The sequence below is a fragment of the Colias croceus genome, chromosome 24, assembly GCF_905220415.1.
Source record: "Colias croceus chromosome 24, ilColCroc2.1".
In the NCBI taxonomy this organism is placed as follows: domain Eukaryota; kingdom Metazoa; phylum Arthropoda; class Insecta; order Lepidoptera; family Pieridae; genus Colias; species Colias croceus.
Genome location: NC_059560.1, coordinates 2,849,274 through 2,870,810, shown reverse-complemented (window position 1 = coordinate 2,870,810; position 21,537 = coordinate 2,849,274). Strand labels below are relative to the sequence as shown.

Here is a 21,537-nt window from a genome sequence, read left to right as displayed (position 1 = left end):
ATTCTATATCTATAAACACATAATATTGTTTTAGGATCAGGTTATCAATTTAGGCATTTATTCCGTTTTTATACATTAAAAAGCCTTCAATGTGGCCTTATTTGACGACTTAATAAATAAATTAGTATGCATACAATTTTTATAACTTCCATACATTTAATACATAATAATACGTGTAGTAACTATAATTTCTAAAACTAATATTTGATTGGCTACATATTTTATACTTCAAATAATTATCTATGACATTTAATGCATTTCTAAAGGCCTATTCAGCCCCCCTAGCCAAGTGGCTTTCTGTTAGCGTAGCGTTCAATAGAATAGACTACGAATGTATGAGATTGACGTAAGCTGTAGATAAACGTATCTACAGCTTACGTCAATCTTTATCTACAGCTTACGTCAATCTCATACATTCGTAGTCTATTCTATTGAACGCTACGCTAACAGAAAGCCACTTGGCTAGGGGGGCAGGTAAGAGTGGTAGTCGCTACCGCTGTGGGTAGCGGTATCCCGATGGCACGCGATTAAATCTATTATCTAGACTATTATAGAGACTCTAATGGCATACCTATCCGAGTATACCGATCGATAAACGTAATTAGAGTCTCTTTAAGGCGCTGCCCTGAGCAAGCATTTCATTCCACTCACACACATACGCCGCGCCACAGCTGCAGCCCGACGCCAATCGCCATACGCGAATCATTACGAACGGGCCTCGGCCGGTTGTGTCGGTACACAGGCGTTCACGCACACATGCGTACGTTTTTGGTTTGGGAATAAGAATTTGCGATTTACACGAAATCTATTGATTGGACTAAAAAAATAACACAGTATTATATTAGTATGTTGCTTGTAGAATTATTTGCCGAAAAACCAGAATGATTGCATGTAGTTTAGTATGGTTTTTAAGCATCAAAAGATTTTTTTAGAGGTACCTTTGAGATTTTTTTCTATCGAGTAAAATAAGTTGTATTGTGTTTTCAACACACTATCCAACTATTTTATCTCCTGAAGAGTATCATATATTTATCTGAGATTTTTTACTGCAGTTAATCATATAATTTAAAGCATTATAATTTAGCAGCAAATTCGCGTTTTGCTCTACTAGTCACCTTAATTCACTACGTAAGATATTTAATCGCGTTCTTATACCTACGGGCGGTAGCGAATAGTGCTCTAATCGGAATAGGCCTTAATTGAAAGAACAACATAATTATGTAAAGCTTGCATTTATCTATTTACAATAGATTTAAATAAATTTATATGTACTAGGTTACTCTCTTATACTATATCTCACTGCATTTTTGAACAAAAGCTATTATAATTTGAACTTTTAATATTAAGAAACTTTAGTTTACAAGTGGTACAATATTATGAATAACATATCTGAAACAATTGACAAACTAATACATAGAATTTACTAATACTTTTTCACTTATAATATTTTATAAATCGTGCTCTAAAGTTTGAAAAAGGAATTTATAATCTGTATAAAGTTTTTTTTTTTAATCAGGAGCAAAAGCATCTTGGCCTAAAATTATTTCGTATTTAAATGTCGAATATTTATAAACATTGTTAAGCAAATTGTAAATACTGTAGAAATAGTTTTAGTTACAAAGTTATAAAGGTATTCGAAACAGTGTATACTTTAATAGGGTTTATATTATATATTTCGTTGGCATATGGCTATAGAATTCAGATAGGACACGTGGAAAAAATATTAATATATTTTTCATAAATAAATTGACATTTCAAAGTCTACTCTATATACATATTTACGTGTTCTATTTTTTTTATTACATAGAGTAATACTGAATAGAGTGGGAGTGTATTTTAAGCAGTGCTATGAATTAAACTATTTTGCTTTAAAAATGTTTAAGTTTAGTAAATCTTCGAAGAATATTGTATAGTTTTAGTTATTTTCAAAATTTAACTTGTATTCAATAGTACATAATATCTCTATAGTCTATGATACTAAATAATACTGCTAAAATGAAGTGCTGCATTTTAAATTAATAAAATAATATACCTACATAAATGTATATAAGTATTTAGTGTATATTCAAATATAAGTGGTCAAATATAAATCTAAATCTATTTGATGCACTTTAAAGCAAAGTAAGATAAAAAAAAGTAAAAACTTTTTTTTGTAATTTTAGTTTTTACACTGCTACTAGTCGTTATTTTAATAACTGTCATTTGATTTTTGTATAGGTAGTATAATATTATTAAAGTTGATATAAAAAGCCTTCAACGCTATAATGAGTATAAACATTCCTAAGATCGACTCACTTTTAGGAAGTAATTTTCAAAAACTTGTGAAAAAATCTTTTTAAACTGTTCTAGGCATAACATTCATTATCTATGATCTGAAGCTTTAAATGAATCATCAACAATCTAAAATATAGTAAAATATACATTCGTTTGTGACACTTTGCTATGTTATTTATTTTTGTTTTTATAATTTAATAATTACCAATTTGTTGGTAAACAATTTTTTTAATTTCTCTGGGCTACTTAATAGAAGTAAAATATATTTAATTATTATCATTTAACACAAATTTTACAAATTCAATGGGAAATACACTCAAACAAGAACACAGGAATGTTTTTAAAAGTAGTTTGGCCGACTTTCGAACTCTACTAAGTATGATAGTACTCGAAATTTAAGTATTACGTGAGTTAGAACTAAAACTAAATTTTATTTAGGTCTTAAATTAAATTACCTTTAGGGTCTAAACTTTAGACATATTCTATTAAAAAAATTGTCTATGGTCGTAAACTGAATTCTAATAAATAATTTGAATTTAGTGAAAGGAACATTAAATTACTCGAGCTGTCACAATACGACAATAAGCAGTCTATCTCACTTTACAAAACGATATTTCTCTGCGTTAGAAAGAGATAGAACGGGCATACATAATGACAACTAATATTTTTAATCTTTAGGTCATTTTATACTAACATCAATGTATATTTTTTCACATTCCAATCGATTACCTTATTGTTCAATTCTTATTATAATTTATAATTAAGTATACCATACATGGAAGAAGTATTTTTAGTTCTTTTTTTATCTTTTATTGGATGGATTTCCCATCGTCTAGATGACATCTAAATTGAGCTTTTTCTAAGCATTGTTTTTATTATTTTAGACCCTAAAGCTCGTCTCTACGGACCCTGCAAGTTAGCTTAATAGCAAAGCTTTGTCTACATTCAACTAAGTTTGGATATTAGGCGGGACATACACGTAAAGCAATAAACAATTGACTTTTGCTATGAAATTATGTTTTAGAGAAGCTTTATTTATTTTATATTTCGAGTATTTCCGATATCATTACCTATTTAATTTGATGTCTTTTAAATAAAATTAATAGAATATTACATTTTTTGTACAAAAAATTAGACAGATAATTCACTAGATTATTTCGTAGTTAACCAACCCCATATTTTATTTAGAATGAGCCTCAAAAACTATTTTAAACATCAAGTATTGAAGCATTTACCTTATTAAATCCTGCATAATATATCTATTGATAACTGAATCTACAGTTATAATAATTGAACTAAGCATTTTTACACCTATAAGAGCGGCCATATACGGACTGCTTCAAGCAGTTGAGGCCGACTGCTTGAAGCCGCGACTGCGCGGTGAACTATAGACATTCATTCACTGCCGTACACATGACTGCCCGAGCAGTCGCGACCGCTTCAAACCGTCAATTGCGCGGTTTGTAGCGACAGCTCGAGCAGTCAACGACCGTTCGAGCAGTCCGTGTACGTCGCTCAGCCGTAACTGCTCGATCTGCCCGTGTAAGGCCGCCCTAAATTGTTATAGAGAAATATTACATTCATATGAAATTTGTATTTTTTTTTGTAAAGCTCTTTGGGTAACTTTAAAAACTCAATATGGCTGGTTCTATTTGTATCATTTTTTTTGTAAATTAATAATTAATAATATTGTAAGTGATAAAATTATAATAAGCAATAGCACTGGCTCCGGTATTGGTGTACTATTGGTAAGTTAAAAAAAAATACTATTTTCTGGAACATTTCTGTCTAGCATTTTACAATTTATATTTCCTGCAATATATTGGCTATAAATAATAAATTAATTACTAGTTTTGTCACTGAGCTTGTAACATAAAATCGATGTTATAAATCGAACATATACACCTGAAAGAAAATATTTAAGTTTACTAACTTCGATATTTTCTAACTCTTTACCTACTAGAATACACAATAAAAACAAAAAAAAATCAAGAATACATAAACTTATACATCATGGAATATTTCTCTATGACAGTACCTCTACAGTCTATACCATAGTTTATGCTAACACTATGGTCTACAGCGCAACGAGCCTAGTGTTGCAACCTTGCCACTTCTCTTGTAGTTTTCTGTGTTCTTCGTATTGTTGATCGCTTATATGTTTCACGCCTGCTGACCCCTGTGAATATAAAAAAAAATTAAATTACTGGAAGTGTATGTCTTTGAAAAAAAAAATGGAAAAATATCTTGAAGCACGATTTAATAGCAGAAATTGTTAAATAATTTTTGTGCAACCTTGATACTAAATTACTTCTTCTTTTACTTGAAAAATAAATACTGTTCCTTTTTGATTAAAAAGAAGGTAAAAAATCATAAATTATGCACATAATAATATTATAATAATACTCCTAAATTATTTCTATAAAATTAGGAAAAGATTTTTATCAGACAAATCTCATCATGCCCAAATAGCAACAGAAAATACTAACCTTAATTTTCCTCGGATCCAAATTAGCTCCAAGACTCTGGACACCTTTAGCCAACTTAGAGAAAGGCGAAAGTACCATATCCCTAGTAGCACTAGAAACTGGACTGGCGATATTTTTCAACTGCCGTATCGCAGACTCACTGTGCGAAGTCGCTATATTCAGCGTAATTTCGTGCTGAGAATTCGAACGAACATGATAATTAACCCCCTCCGGACTCTTTTGCGTCTCATCGAAGTTAATATGACTCGAACTCTGCGATAATTTCTGGTTCAATATCAGCGAGTTTGGAGGTGTTGGCTTATAGTCTGATTCTATTTGAATTTCTGGTGTTATATTCTCGTTGTCGAATGGATTTTTCTTCGTACTAAGGGGCGTTTTTAATGTCTGTTTGCTTGGTGTGGAAACGGTTGGAGCTTCGTCATGGGGTTCTATTTTGGAAGAATACAGTGGATTTTCTATCAATTCGCAGTCCGTTTCGTCTTTCTTCTGTTGATCGCCGATATAGTGTTGCATGTTTTCGTAATTGTCCAAAGTAGGCTCAAAGATATTCGTTCTGTTTTCATCGTCGCTAGAGTAGTCTGAACTCATGCCATCTGATAGGCTTCCTTTTTTCTTATTTTCTTGTTTGTTTTGGCCGAGTGTAAATATCTTTTTGGTTCGAGCGGCGTTTTGGTCGAACTTAAGTTGGAGGCTCGGTCGAGCGCGGGCGTTGAGCGAGTGACTCAGTTTGTTTAGTTTGCTGAATTGTTCCGACATATTAGTTAGAGCTTTGGATCCTGGAAGGAGTATAATGTATTAATTTTTTTTGTGTGTTGTTTAATATATTTCAGAAAATGGCGACATTCCATAACGATCAATAACATGAATAAAAGATGGACAGAATGAGCAAATACATAATATTAATAAATCTTAATGAAAAAAGTTTTATTCATTACCACTTATCAACCAACCAACCAACAACGTATACATTTTTTATAAACGACATTTTATTTATTTCAACTCTTCTATTGTTTAAAAATTCGACCCATTTTATTACCAAAAATTAAATCAAACGTTTCAATCGATGAAACCGTATTTATTTCAACTGTCTATTGTCTATGGTACATTATTTTTTCGACTACAAAAAAATTACTAATTGAACAACAAAATATCAAAATTAATCTGTCAACGACGTAACGAACAACAACATAACTTATTTATTTCGACTGCTCTTGTCTATGGTACATCAACCATAAATAAGTTATTTTCGTTTAACCAGCAAATTTCAAACTACATTAATCAACGCCATCACTTTTTATATCGACTCTATAATTATTGTCTACAGTACGTATTGTTGTCTATGTATAGGGTGTGTACACACTAACGCGGTGTGGGCCCGCAGCGATGTGCCGGCACGGTGTGCACCCGCCCGCGAGCCGCACTATCTGCCGCAGCACGCCGCTCGTGCACGCACACCCGCTGTCTGTGCGATATACATGTAGTGTTGTCTATGGTACAGTAAGTGTGTGCACACTAGCGCGGGGTCGACTGTGCGTGCACTCACAACAAAATCGAATCACCATCGAATGCTATAAGTCGCTTTAAGCTTGGTGCACCGTAAGTTGGGACACTCGGACACATTATAAGCTATCGTGCGAGTTGTATAATCTACAATCTGTTATTCAGCGATACAGTTGTAGACCATAAGATTATAAAATCCCTTAGACTTGATTCGCAAGATTAAAAAAAATCCTACATGTAGTGTTGTCTATGGTACAGTAAGTGTGTGCAGGCTGTGTGCACACTAGCGCGGGGTCAATTGTGCGTGCACTCACAACAAAATCGAATCACCATCGAATGCTATAAGTCGCTTTAAGCTTGGTACATCATTTAAGTTGGGACACACCGGCATATAATTATAAGCTATCGTGCGAGCTGTATAATCTACAATCTGTTCAATAAATTCAGCGATACAGTTGTAGATTATACACCAAAAGATTATAAAATCCTTTAAAAAAAACTGTCGAATTAAAATTATTTCCAACAAATCGTATAACTTACCAACGCTCCGTATATCCGCGACTAATTGCGTCTCACTGACGTTCCTAGTCAATGTGGGGAGTCTAGAAAGATCTAAATATAATGACGATCTTGCACCGCCAGCTGAAGCGTGTATTGGATGTACCTTTAAAGATAAGTTTTTTTGTGTTTTATCTTATGACCTTTTTGTTATTTGTCTATGGTTTCTATGCACTACATATGCTTCTTTAAGACTGGAAAAAATACATGTCGTTTTGTGTTTGTTTGTATGTCTTTCATCTGTCGTAATGACTTATGACCAATTTTTGGGTCTGTAGATAGGCTAGACTCTAAAGAGTGGCAAAGACTACTTTAGGCTGTAGTGAAACATATAATTTTCGTGGAAATTTTCTTTCATCGTGCAAAACTGCAGTCGGAAAACTAATCTAAATTCTAAACAATCTATATTGCATAAAAACACTTGTCATTAATTTATATAAAAAAATGAGATGTTTTCATCCTAATAATTGAAACTCATTTGCGTTAGCGTTTGAGTTTTGAGTTTAGAATTTCAATTAATTTAATACTTAGATTTACCTTGGATTTTCGTCTCTCCAATTTAATACCATCATGGAACGGTACCGGCGGGAGTTTTGCTATATCCCGAGCCACCATTATCGACTCGCATATGGAATGTAAAGATTCTAAAAAGAAAAGAAAAATATGAATGCACTATCTATAATTATGCAACTCTATGCGGCTATAGTATAGGAAGGGTAGTGCGGGGTGTTTGTGCATCAAGTTTTAGTACATTTTTATATACGCAAGCCTCCCCCAGTACGCTAAAAAGTGCCCAAATTACGTGCCCACAACTGTAGAAAATGTGAAATACTATTACCATTAATTCGAATTATTTCTTGAGAATGTTCACAGAGTTTAGAACGTTTAGACAGTTCAGGAAAAAAAACTTCATTTATTAATTTGTTAACACATAATTAAAATTTTTTCAGCATTCATTTTTTTGCAACAGTAATCAAAGTATTATTTAAACGACCAGTTAAAAAACAATACAAACCGATCATCTCATCCTTAGTATTAATAACAACGGCCATATTGTTGAAGAACCTCAGCGTGGTCGATCTAAACATGTGGAAGTACCCGGGTTCCCCATTGTATAGGTAATTCACACGAATACAATATACAGGCTCGGATGTACTTTTACGGCCTACGCTGAATATCTGTAAGAAAAAAAATTAAATTTTTTTGAATATGGAATTCATTACATCATTTTTTTACTATTACCAGCCTGGTACTTTCTTCCTATTGTTGGGCATAGTTTGTATTTAATATGATTTTGCATTGATCAATTGCTAAAAGCAAAAGTTTATAGCGAAAATTAATTATTATTATATATTAAAATTAGCAAAAATATACTTTTAGAATTTTTTTGCAAAAAATATATAGATTTTTTTGAATTTTATTTTTGCAAAAAATATAGATTTTTTTTTTGCTTTATAATTGAAAGTTAACATATATTCGGTATTCCTATAATTTATATTGCTTGCTAATATTTATTACTGACAGTAGAGTTAGTATCGAGCGTGCCCAATTCCACTCCGGTTATGTCAGCGAGTGGCACGCGCAGTACTGACAACAAGCGGTCGGACGTTTCGTCGTAGTCGGTCACGTAATACGCCTCACTTGTTAGTACTAGAACACTGTCCATTTCCGTTTCGTGCGGATCGCCAGTACTAGAAAAACATTTAAAATGTTTAATTTTGATACTCAACTCGATTAGATAGACATTGAAAGTAAAATTTCTGTTAAAAATAGCTATGCATTTTTAATGAAACAGTATACAATAAATTGTGATTAAGAAAATTAAAAGTATAATTTACTGTATTTTAAAGAGTAATCAATATTTTTTCCCTTGAACCATTTCAACGTACACGGTAAAATATTGGAATTATTTTATCTCCTATAAATGAATAAGACTCACTGTGGATCAGCATCAATAAGTCCCCACGATCCCAAAATAGGTTCAGTGTCGACTAGCAACTTCTTGCAGTCGTCGATTAAAGACTTGACGTGTTGAGCCATCGCTTCTGTACTCGGCGCGGGCTGTTCTTGCTATATTTGATTAAATAATAAATAAGTAATAAGTTATAACTTAAGTTTTATTTATGGTTATTGTAACTAGTAAGCATTTTCAAGTAAATAATAAAATACTGTTACAAATTCGAACTATAATCTATACTATACTAATATTATAAAGCTGAAGAGTTTGTTTGTTTGTTTGAGCGCGCTAATCTCAGGAACTACTGGTCCGATTTGAAAAATTATTTCGATGTTAGATAGCCCATTTATCGAGGAAGGCTATACGATATATATGTATATCATCTCGCTAATAACTAACAGGAGCGGAGCACTGCGGGTAAAACCGCGGAGCACAGCCAGTAAATAATACAACTAATACTGTTACAAATGCGGAACTATATTATATGAATAATAAAGATCAATCTGAGATACTAAATGTGCATAAGCAATTTGCCTACAACTGCAAAATAATATAAAGAACAATTATGTTGAAAAAAATAATTTATACAACAAAGAAAGGCATAAATTAATGAATAAGGAATAAGAGACCGACATGACTTTAATGTTTAGTTGCCAGTTAGAAAAAAAACATAAATTTTGAATTTCATGTTTCTAGCAAAAAAAATGTTTTTTTATTTTTTTTTCAAAACACAAAAAAAATCAAGCGCATGCCCTACATTGAACACGAGCACCTTCACGGTGGTGCATTTCGCACAGTCCGGCACCATCAGTTGTTCCGGGATGGTACGGGATTCCCCAGTCATCACATCTATGGCCACTTGACGTAGCGCGTCTTTGAACGTTGATAAGTAGTATCTGAAATACAAATTATAAGATTTTTTTAAGCTATTGCATAGCTTCTATCACGGGCCTTGAGCGCGGGGACCGAATCGAGAAATTCCGTAACGAAAAAAACCTCACGCTCCCCACTTCGACGGGCGGAGGTGTGGCTTGAAGGCATAGCATGCAATAGCTTTACCGCGGCAGTCCCCGAAGGCCATACGTCGTTTTTTATTATAATACGAATTTATGTGTTGGCTAATACATCACACATGATGGGATGTTGCTTTTTGCATTATATTATTATGTGGAAAAATACAAAATTATAACAAGAGTTTTCTATTGCTACGAATATGCGTAGCGTGTCTATTAGATAGTATCTCAAAATATACCAAATCTTTCTGCGACTTGACTTGAATGAATATTTATTTCTTTCTTTCTCATTAATGGAAAAATAACATTTAAATCTATAGAATACTGTTTAAGTTTATCCGTTATTCTTGCGAAATAGATTTTAATTAATAAATAATAACGTTCATAATCTTGACATAAGAATAAGTGCCGAGTGCCGACCATCCTTATATACATCCATAGTCAGTGATTCAATACAAAGGTGTATGGTTTATAAACGTGCATATTATAGATGATGATATCATAAAAGATATATTTTCGGTGGAATCTTAGGTATTAGAAGAACAGATAATGCTAGAAAAAAATCTGACAAAAACTACAGAAAAGCCTGCGATGGTAAGTTTCTTTCGCCTTAGAACAACATGAATAATTAAAAAAGGGTTTATTTACACATCTATTCAAGAAAAAGTGTAAGTGCGCATTATTTAAAGCTTTATTGACGTACATTTATCTTGCAATAAACACTGACCTCCCCACTCCAAATGCGATTTCCGCGCCCAAAAACTCATTCGCCAAACCGTGTCCAAAATAACTTGGCATCATTTCTAATTTCGCACCACTATCCACATTTTCGACGACCATTAACGACGCAGTTTTTAAATCCCGCCAAAAGCTGTCAAATTCCTCTATGGCGGCCATATTGATTTGTTGACCGAGCGCAATGTCTATCGCGCATTGTGTCATGGCGTCGTTAAAATGGCGGATGATGAATCTGTGCCAAGAAGCTTATATCTAATACACTGGAGATTTCGGTATGAACATTGACGTGTAACAAGAAAATATTGCCCAGTTCATGTTTTTTATCACTTTCACACCTAACTTGGTATTGCCACTGTTAATACGAAGTTTTCCCAAGGCTACTATGTATGCTGTAATATTCTATGCAAAAGGTTAGTTTTTGTACATGAGTTTGTTGATAAATTGCCAAAAACGTCATTCAGAAGCATTGTTGGATGAAACAATTATTATATATGATAAATAAAATAAGTATCTGAACCAATTATTAAAAAGCGATACTCCCTGATTATGGGTAGTCACCATAATAAAATTGTAGCAACTCTCACTTTGTCAATATGGCATGTGTGTCAAAAAAATTGCGTCGCTTCGAATATTTAAGTTAATATTGTTGCTTATTTAATGAATATTTTCCGAATATAAAGAATGCATTGTATTGTGCAAAATTGCAGAAGCGTTTGGACACCGAATTCTGGCATAGAATTTCACAGGCAAGTGTATATTTACGTTATTTACAATATTCCTCAATACTCCTGCATTTACCTGTTTAGAATCATTTCAATGGCAAAAATTGTCTAATTTAGCATCATTTTAGTAAGCAGTCATGTTAAATTTGTTATTTCCCCAATACTTTATCATTTTTCAACAAGTTTTCAATAAACAAATTTAACAAGTAAGGTAACCATGATGACGAGTTTTTATGGATAGCGAGGAGAATATATTGTAATAACAATATTATGATGAAAATTTAGAACACCATTTTAAAGATTGTTACTAGTAATGAAACACACGACATCGGTATTGCACTCACATGTAGTTATAAGATTGTTCGTTTTTACATTGAAATTTATACTTTTTTAACTTACCTTATATTTTTTTGTTTTACGTATTTCAGCTTTCCAAAAAGTAAAATAAAAAGAAATATATGTGCCCATCAAGGTTACTAAGGATTACGACCCAGAAAAAAATACCTTTTGAAAAATAAACTTTGTAAAGTTAGCTGAAATTTGTGCAAGGCCGCTAAACAGTTTTTCTTTGATGATTTTGGCTTGAAATTGACCAGTCGAAGCAACGCGTTTCAAAAGAAGATCTGAGTAGCTTACAATTTGGTAAACAGCATCTGATGCAAATCACAACTTTCCTCTATTTACAAAGGATGCTAATGCTATATATCGGTTCATATCCAAGCTTTGTAGCCAAAAGTTGTTTAAAACTATCATTCTATACCAATTAAAATTGTATGTACCTATAAAGTATGACCATAATATTATAATATAAATACTGTTAAAAATATACCTTTGTCGTTATTATTTATAGACCATGATTTTTAGTTTTTTCTATTTTGAAAAATCCTGAATTTACAAACCAGCGTGGTCACTCAACAGAAAGAGACAAAAAACATGACTGACGTCATTCTAGATCATATTTTCTTGTTACAAGTTATTGGTCATAGTGCAATCTCCAGTGTATTAGATATAAGCTTCTTGATCTGTGCAAATTGCACTATGTGAATGATTGTGACACTTTTAAGTATAGAGATAGAATGGAGAAGAGTTTTCGGGATAAGTTGTGGAGAAGGGAGGTCAGAAGAAAATTGTGTAGGTATTTATTTTTTATAAAACGTGTGTACAAGTATAATGATTAAAAAAAAATTCAAATACATAATATATTAAAAAGATGTCTACACGTAACTCCATTACCATTCAGTATTTATCAATATGACACACAATGATCGATGGTTGATGTCTGTCATGACATCTCACTTTCACACTTACGGTTCTAAGATTTCTATCTCGTTTCTACTTATACTATGCTCTTTTTCGTGTTATACTTTACCTATTCGCTGAAGCGACGCCATCTTTCATCATCCCTGTTAGTTTTCTTTCACCGGTTCGTGTGTAATCACCCTGTAAATATGTATATTTACACATCTAAAACTATTTATATGTAACTGCAAATATATTTCACTGCTTTAAAAAAAATCGTAAAAAAATGTTGCCATAGTTTTCTATTTTCTTTCCAAATTGCCATCAGAAAAGAAATTATTCGACAGCTTCGAGAATATTCCGTATTTTCAGAATCGCTATTCGCGGTACTAAAAACCATAAATAAATTATAAATTGAAACTTGAAAAAATAAATCATAAATTGTTACATTATCTTTCACAAGTTATTTTTCTTATAGGATTGAAAATAATAATCTATACTAACCTTTAGCGCCTTAGTACCCGCATATTGCCTAGATATCACATCGCCACTATCCGCCCACATGGCCAAAAACGCCTGTCTCAATGGAGGGGGGAGCCCCCCACCACCCAGGCCTAGTCGACGAAGTTGCAATTCTAGTACTAGTTTCGCTATTGCCGTCTAAAAGTATAAAACATGTAAATAAAAAGTTTTTAAGGTACATATTATGTGATATAAAAAAAATTGTAGTAGTTAGTAGAAAAACTAAATTGTCATCAATTGTTCCATACTAAAAATTTTAGAACTTCGAATACCGCCTAGACCGAGTGATTTGACTTGAATTTCGAGTAACAAAAAAATACTTCTCTTAAGCGTGTTCATTCATTATTTATGGAAATTAGTTTTAGAGAATTAGTCACCTGAACAACATTAGTCCTATCCAAGCAATCGATACAGTTCACGCGAAAGACGCCATTCTGTCCACAAATGAGCCCACGATCATCCCGCCAACAGAAACGCATTTCGTCTATGACGTCAGCTATAGCGTTTATTAGTATACTGACGTTCTCGTAGTGCATGCCACGACTGAAAGGAATGTTAGCTTAAATAAAATAAATAAAAAAGCATATAGGCAAATCAATTAAAAACTAAACTCACTATCACACTCAAAATATGTCCGAAGCAAAACTCTGCCTACACGTGTATAACGAATAAAAACTCTGCCTATACGTGTATAAAGAATAAAAACTCTGCCTATACGTGTATAAAGAATAAAAACTCTGCCTATACGTGTATGAAGAATAAAAACTCTGCCTATACGTGTATAAAGAATAAAAACTCTGCCTTTACTTATTCAGGCGTGGCAAAAGAGTTTACTTACGAGCGATACAATAGACTTTGAACATTACTACCACGACATAATGTACTAATTTCAATGAATATCTCAAACCGCTTGGACATTTTGACGACGTTTTAATATGTTAAATCTGACAAAAAATCTTACCAATACTCGTGAAAGTCAAAAGTGGCGTATATAATGTCCGGGCTGTTGTACTTGAGCACGTGGTTCCCATACGCCTCCCATATGATCCTCTCCCTCCCTTGCTGTTCCACCAAATTGACTATACACACTTGTTTATATATTTTTAGCTCCTCTTCGAAGTGTTTTTTGAACGCTGTGTGGGATTCTTCTTCGGCTGTGCACGAAATATTAAAATTAAGCAAAGAAAATAACAAGATGTCTTCAAAAATAATGAAATTAAAAGAAGAGGACGAATTTATAGAGATCAATATATTTTTTTTGTGTTAAGTACATATTTATTATTAGTTATATTATATTATCTTGTGTCAAATATCATAGCCAATATTTTCTTATGCATTTTAGAATGTTTAGAAACTGGTTAAATATTAATCGTCTTTTATTACTTATCTGTTTTTAATCTATGATTTGCGTCTGATCTTTCAATAAAAAAACACAGACATTGTTACGATTTTAAGACTTGATTCGTTATGCTTATAAACGGTAGATTTATTCGGAGTTCGAAAATTATGCAATAAGAAAAACGTTCTAAATTTCAAAACTAATTTCTACATTTACGATGTAAAATTAAACGTGAACAATTCATTGAAATTTCACTTTCTCATTAGATCTTATCTTTAAGATAAGTGACATCTTTTTATTTTGTTTTAGATAAGATTATATTGTGTGTATCGACCTTAAAATAGTTAACTATTCAGAACCAGGGTCCCTTAAAATAAAAACAAAAAAAGAGTTATGATCTGTAATTGTGCAAAGGAATTTCAGTCTTATGTATAGTACTCTTAAGCATTAAAGTCGAACTTACTTCGATCTAACCGTGGAGGCGGTCTGAATTTGTATTCCGGTTGACTCCAGAATATGGGCACTGATCCACGCACCTATAAAATTTAAAAAAAAATATATTATGTACTTCTATAACAAATAAAATAAGATTCAAAATAGCGGCTAATGATTTTTTGCAATTATTTATTTATTTATTTATTAAGCAGACAAAGTAAGGGGTCTGTATTTTATTTGCAAATAAATGTGCTGTAATTACAATCTACCTACATACAATGTAAAATTTAAAATAGTGTATTATCACTACAAACTCAATAATAATTGTCACGTTTATCTTTTCGAATAATTAAGTCATGAAATAATCTGAAATAATATTATGTTGTTACACTTGAAACTGTCTCTTGAATCTTTGCGTTTTCTTTAACCACATTATTAATTATTATTAAACAGCCCTTGAATCTGAATCTCTCTGAATCTCTCTATTTTTATTATTTGTTGTTTCCAAATCGTTTGTAAAATCAAGTGAAGCAGAAAGACAAAAATCATAATTGCCAACATTCACGTGAACATAATTCAAATGAGAATTGTTGATTTCCTGGCAATAAACTACAACGGTGCTTAAATCTCAACACACAATAGGGTTACCAACAATGTTTTTCCGCAACATTTTATCTTTCTTATTTGATAGGTAATAATTAAGAAACATGTTTTTACACATCAGTTATTTTCAATTTAAGAATTTCATCTGGGCTTTTATTTCTTCCAATTAATGGCTAGACCGCTCCTTATTTTTTCTCAGTCGTTTTCGATCTAATTAGAGACATAAAGATTATATTTTTTTAGTTGATAACAATCCGTATGTTTAATTAAAATGCATCCTGTAGTTATTTTTTTATACTTTATTCATATAATTACAATGTTTGACAACCCTATCGGACAATCAAAACAACTACAACTGTATATAGTGACGTCACGAGGTCAACGACCGATTTCAGAAATTCAACGAAGCTGAACAATACCTACGTTTATATTGTAAATTGTTTTTATTATTTTTTACCTGTTAAATTAAACTTTATACAACGAAAATACCTTTGAAGGAAAACCAATAATGTTATTTTACGTATTTGTGAAGAATTTTCTTAGAAAATTAATAATAATGACTTATACATTTTTAATTTTTATGAACTGCATTTTATATGTATCAACCATATTCATTTAAATATTGATATAAATTACATCAATGCTTGCGACAAACAAAACCGTGGTACCTATAATTTATGGCATTTGAAATAATATTCGGGCAATAGTACGAAAATTCCCGCGAATTCTTCGCTAGCAATGTAGTCCGTGAGTCGATGTATTTGCCGCGTAATTAGCAACATTTTTCATTGATGCTTCGCTCCTATTGATCGTAGCGTAATATTATAGAGTCCTCGTCAAAATAACGATTAGATAAAAAAAAACGAATTCTCCTGTTTTTAAAATTAGAGAATTAGATTTTTGTTTTGGTTCTAATCTCTCACTTGACATAGATTATAATTAGGTATAATTTAGGTCATTAGAGGTCAATGTATTAGCACTTAGTGAAATTTAGATAAACATAACTAAATAACTAAGTTTCATTTAGCGCCAAAAATCAAAATGCTTACAATTCTTAGTATTTATTTTATAATTATACATAACCAGTTTTCCACCCGCGGCTTCGCCTGCTTTGACTAAAACCTTATAAATTATGTATATACTAAAACCTTCATCCAGAATCACTTTATCTATTAAAAAGAACCGCATCAAAATCCGTTGCGTAGTTTTAAAGATTTAAGCATACAAAGGGACATAGGGACAGAAAAAGCGACTTTGTTTTATACAATGTAGTGATTAACATAGTATTTTAATCATTGTATATAATCCATTCATACCAACTCAGTATATTTGTTCGCATATACCTCCTTACCTGTACAAAGGAAGCCCGATGAATGCTGTCGGAGCAAACAATAGATACAATTTGTTCCGTTTCCACGTAGTTCGCGACACGACCAGTTGGTTCTATGCCTCTGCGGTTGTATCTATGAAATAAATATGATGTAAAAAAAAATATTTGGTATATAAAAAATATTCTATGTGATTATACAACTACGATATTATACTAGCAACTCGCAAAGTAAATTAAATCAGTTAAAGTTATATAAAGTACATAATAGAAGGTAAATAAAAAATTCGACCCTTCTCCAATACCTATTATATACCTCCGATACCTATTATTTACGAAATTTAAGTATGTACATATTAGATTAAGCTTAGATTAATAATAAATTAAAAGGCCGGATCTTAACGTATTCACTTTTGTTACGTTTCCATATAGCGAGATCATTAATTATAAAAATACAGTTTCGTCAAAAATCCCAACAACTTCGTATTTAAATATCTATTAAAAAATCCAAATAAATCATGCAAAAATTTAATTTCACTTCCTATTCAATTTCACTACTAATAAATTGTTATACAATACATTGAAGTAGCGAAAGATGAAAAGGCCTCGTTATTTTTGCACGTCAGCGATTTTCAAGTGCATGCTGTGTGACCTTGCTCCCAGAGACTATACATTGCCAATACTTCAAAAATTAATGTATAAAGAACTAGCTATGCCGCGCGGTTTCACCCGCGTGGCTCCGCTCCTGTTGGTGTTAGCGTGATAATATATAGCCTATATTACTCGTGGATAATGTAGCTTTCGAATGGTGAAAGAAATTTTAAAATAGGTCCAGTAGTTTATGAGCCTATTCATTACAATCAAACAAACAAAATTTTCCTCTTTATAATATTAGTGTAGATAAGAAATACCGATTTCAACACGTTTATAAAAGTGTCGTAATTTGATGCATATAGAAATATTTACAAATTCATTTACTTCGAGTATAATTAATTTTTTATATGAATTTAACACAAAAACATTTCTACACTTGATTAAATGGGAATGAAATGAAACAATTTATTCATAATTAATGAAAAAGTGACAAAACGTAAATATGTACACCATTTTAATTATGAACGGTGGACAGTCTAAAATTAATCGATTTTTATTTAAACAGTGTCAGTGAAATTTATGAATACATATATGCTTTTTCTTTCTATTTTAAAATTTAATTAATAATTATTCAAAATTTCACCACTCACCTTGTCCCAGCCTGATACCTAGACCGTCTAGATATAAGACCCAAGGTAAACGTCTCATCACAGGAACTATTACTCGATAGGGACTCTGTATTCAATGGGTTCACATCTGGTGGTTCGCAGGCGATTTGGGACAAATGTATGTATCCTTGTATTATTGGTAGCACCCACTCATCGCAACCGGGACTCTAAAGGAAAGGTAATATAATGATTATGGCTAATAAATATTTTTATGAACCTTCTTCATTCTTGGGAACATTGCATAGATTCAAAAGAAGTCATGATCTACCAATATAGCCTAGTTTTATGACAGAATTATTAGTCTATTAGTAGTTTGTATATGCGATTTCAGGATCCCATGCAGGGTTTATATTATGTTTTGATATCAAGTTAAATGTTAAAACTATTATTTAATTTGCATAGAAAATTAGAACGAGCATGTAAGGGACAATTTTTTCCTTTATATGTTACTGGTGGTCCGCCCCGGCTTCGCCCGTGGTACATATTTCGCAATAAAAGGTAGCCCATGTCCTTTCTCGAGTATTAAAATATCTCCATACCAAATTTCATGCAAATTTGTTCAGTAGTTTAGGCGTGATTGAGTAACAGACAGACAGACAGAGTTGACCTTACTTCATAGGATCATTTCTATAGTAAGCTCTTCACGAGAACAGACAGAGTTGCTTTCGCATTTATAATATTAGTATGGATAAACTTTCCTTTATATTACGTACATTAAAATAAATATTGAAGAAATGTGACAACAATTAGTTTATAGTTTTACCTCTAACGCTATAATATCTTTCAGCATATATTTGTTCCAGAAGAATCTATCGTCAACATATTTCCACCATCTTGTTAAATCACTTATTGGTTTGTTTGCACCTTCTTCCGTTTCAAGTATCTTCTCTATTTCATACTGTCTCTGCAAACTATTTGTAATGTCCAGGGTTCGGCAATAGTAGAAACTATCTGAGTCATCAAATATCTTATGCAGTTCATCAGTTAGTCGTTTCTCAAACCGCTCATCCAGTTTTATTTCTCGTTGCTTTTTTACTGTTTGTTTTACCTAAGGAATTAATTTTGTTTAATTTATACAATGTTCTGTATGTTTATGTGTATTATATAAGTTGCGTAAAATATTTCCTAATAAGAAATCATATTTTTTATTTCTACAATATTTTTTAACATTAAACGAGTTAATATTTTTAATTAAAATACCTGAGTTGCCGCTTGTTGTGTGGTAGTTTTAATTGTATTACTGACGTTTTTCACTGCACCTACAGTTTTATTTAGAAATGCTGAATTTTCAAATAATCTTGCGCCCATTTTCCTATTAACAGATTTACTGGTACTACTCATGGAGGTCGAAGAGCCATGTTTCGTACAGGGGCAAAGTTCTAATTCTTGATTTGAAGTACCCAAATTTAGGAAACATATTGATTTGATTTTATATATTGTGTGGTGGAAATATATTTGGCCTACTGGCACACTCTCTCTAATGATCATAAGCCTCGGTTCATAGATATTTGAATGCTCTACTTTGCCTATAATACCTTCAGTTATACCTAAACACTCGATATCTTCTATGTCTGATAGATCCCATGCTAAAATAAAAATTATTATTTATTACTGACTGAAGTGTTTTATGCCTAAATGTTCTGTATAATTAAATTCAAATAAATTGTTTTGTGTTGTGGTATTTTTTTCAAATCAGCGTTTTATTACTTAATATTTTTTACAGTTAAAACTTACCTGATCGCACGGAAAATGCACCAGTTACGCGATTCCACCAGAGACTTGACTCATTTCGGACAAATATATAAAATGTTTCTGATCTAAACACTTCCATTTTTATTTTTTTATTTATAATCGTCGATTTTTCTGTTAAATTTCATTGTTTTTGTTGTTATCGTATTTCCCCTAAGAGCAATTAACCTACAACAAGTATTTCCCTGTGTAATTGACGTTTTGGAATGAAAAAGAAGGGGCAGATTATAATTTTCTAGCAGTTGGTAGTACCTTAGTTCCATTCTAGGCATAGGTATCTTATCAAGTTACACTTTTAAATCTCTAGTTTTGCGAGTTTTGCTAAGAATTTTGTAATTACGAGTAATGGTGGCAGTACACATGGGGCCAACGTGTTGGGCCAACGGGTTGGGCCAACGTGTAGAGAGCTACTTGGCGGTATGTTGGCTTCATTAGTGTAGTTGGCGCCAATATTGGCAGGCCATCCGAATGTTGTCGGTTTTTTGTGCACACTTCAAAGGATCTTGGCGCGCTCCGCAAACAGCGTTCACACGTTGGTGTCTTCTTAGTTTGTTGTTACTCATCAGCGGAGACAGTATCGTTGCGCGTCAATGAAATTTACGTTTCCATGTTCCGATAGCGATAGCGGCGCCGATGTGGACAAGCAATGAGGTTTTACAATTCGTAGAATTGTATCGACATGAATGAATAATTTGGAATCCACGGCATAAATAAATTAGATGTTTTATTTTCTATTTATTATATTATTCTAGATGTTTTTCATAACTCACTTTCATACATTTTCGATAAAAAATGAATATATTTATAAAATGAGTAAAATAGTATGAAACAGTTAAGTACTTGTTCTTAAAAATTAAATAACAATATACAATGAGCATGATTTTGATCAAATTGTGCTTTAGGTATTACATAAATAATATTATCAAATATCACCAATCAATACATCCGTACTCTTTAAAGTTTCGTTTTATAGTTAAAATTAAATGTAAAATGTACAAATTTTAAACATTTGAATAAATCTAAACATATTTTTTTAATAATGTTTTATTTGTACAGAAATAAAAAAAGGAAAATAGAGATTGGAAAATGGTATCATCATAGACAGCAGAGTACCTACACTCTATGTTATTGGTGCACATGTACGTAATAATTAAACGCACTGTATAAATAAATTGCCGCGGCTGCAAGAACTTCTACGGACTACGTGACTACGTCCATCTTTGAAGCGCCAATGCAGAATGATCAGTACGCCAATGTGTGAACAGGAATCTTGAATCCTTCATTTTTACCCAACACGTTGGCCCAACGCCTTGGCCCCATGTGTACTGGCGCTATAACGTTGTAAAATTAAAAAAAAAAAAGACGTGTGGCACTCGGGGACTGCCGCGGTAAAGCTATTGCGTGGCTATTGCATTTGCATAGCATGCCTTCAAGCCACACCTCCGAGCCCGTCGGAGTGGGCAGCGTGAGGTTTTTTCGTTACGGAATTTTCCGATTCGCTCCCCGCGCTCAAGGCCCGCGATAGAAGCTATGCAATAGCTTAAAAAGATGTATGAGACATAAAACTTTAGATTTTACCTAATTCTATACGACATGAGTATATATTTATTTATTAATACATTTAAATAATTTTTGAAAGAAGTTGACACGATGTTTTCATTAAAATAGTACAAATTTTTATCCACTTTTAAACGGTCTATATTAGACCATTTTATGTTTATATTTTATGTTTTTATAGACATTTTTTAAGAATATACATCTGCCTGAAACGGAATGTAATAATATCGATGAGATGACGCCTCTCCGTAGC

The 21,537-nt window shown here is 32.2% G+C and overlaps 1 protein-coding gene and 1 pseudogene across 4 annotated transcripts; one reads left to right on the top strand and one right to left on the bottom strand.

Annotated features, from left to right (window-relative positions):
* Nucleotides 1-1,122: 1,122 nt before the first annotated feature.
* On the bottom strand, nucleotides 1,123-19,866 carry LOC123702766 (phosphatidylinositide phosphatase SAC2). 4 transcript variants are annotated; one of them, XM_045650552.1, is made up of 19 exons: nucleotides 19,713-19,866; nucleotides 19,179-19,564; nucleotides 18,742-19,026; nucleotides 17,961-18,145; nucleotides 16,741-16,852; nucleotides 14,815-14,887; nucleotides 13,974-14,166; nucleotides 13,390-13,555; nucleotides 12,995-13,150; nucleotides 12,621-12,691; nucleotides 10,519-10,761; nucleotides 9,536-9,674; nucleotides 8,761-8,891; nucleotides 8,344-8,512; nucleotides 7,837-7,999; nucleotides 7,359-7,465; nucleotides 6,804-6,927; nucleotides 4,764-5,539; nucleotides 1,123-4,453 (listed from the first exon to the last, which is right to left on the bottom strand). In XM_045650552.1, exons 1-19 carry the CDS (start codon nucleotides 19,807-19,809, stop codon nucleotides 4,352-4,354), a joined length of 3,678 nt encoding a protein of 1,225 aa, XP_045506508.1. In that variant the 5' UTR covers nucleotides 19,810-19,866; the 3' UTR covers nucleotides 1,123-4,351. The 4 variants fall into 4 exon arrangements, with proteins under 4 accessions (XP_045506508.1, XP_045506510.1, XP_045506511.1 ...); XM_045650554.1 differs by having other exon boundaries at nucleotides 9,551-9,674; XM_045650555.1 differs by lacking the exon at nucleotides 10,519-10,761.
* On the top strand, nucleotides 18,581-18,671 carry LOC123702982 (annotated as a pseudogene).
* Nucleotides 19,867-21,537: the final 1,671 nt, after the last annotated feature.

Bases quoted from the DNA above. Each gene is read 5' to 3' on its own strand.
- LOC123702766 (XM_045650552.1), bottom strand. From the start codon at position 19,809: ATGGAAGTGTTTAGATCAGAAACATTTTATATATTTGTCCGAAATGAG. The intron at 16,853-17,960 runs GTGAGTGGTGAA...TTTATTTCATAG, and splicing joins AGGTATCAGGCTGGGACAAG to ATACAACCGCAGAGGCATAG. The intron at 14,167-14,814 runs GTAAGTTCGACT...TTTCGTGCACAG, and splicing joins GCCTCCACGGTTAGATCGAA to CCGAAGAAGAATCCCACACA.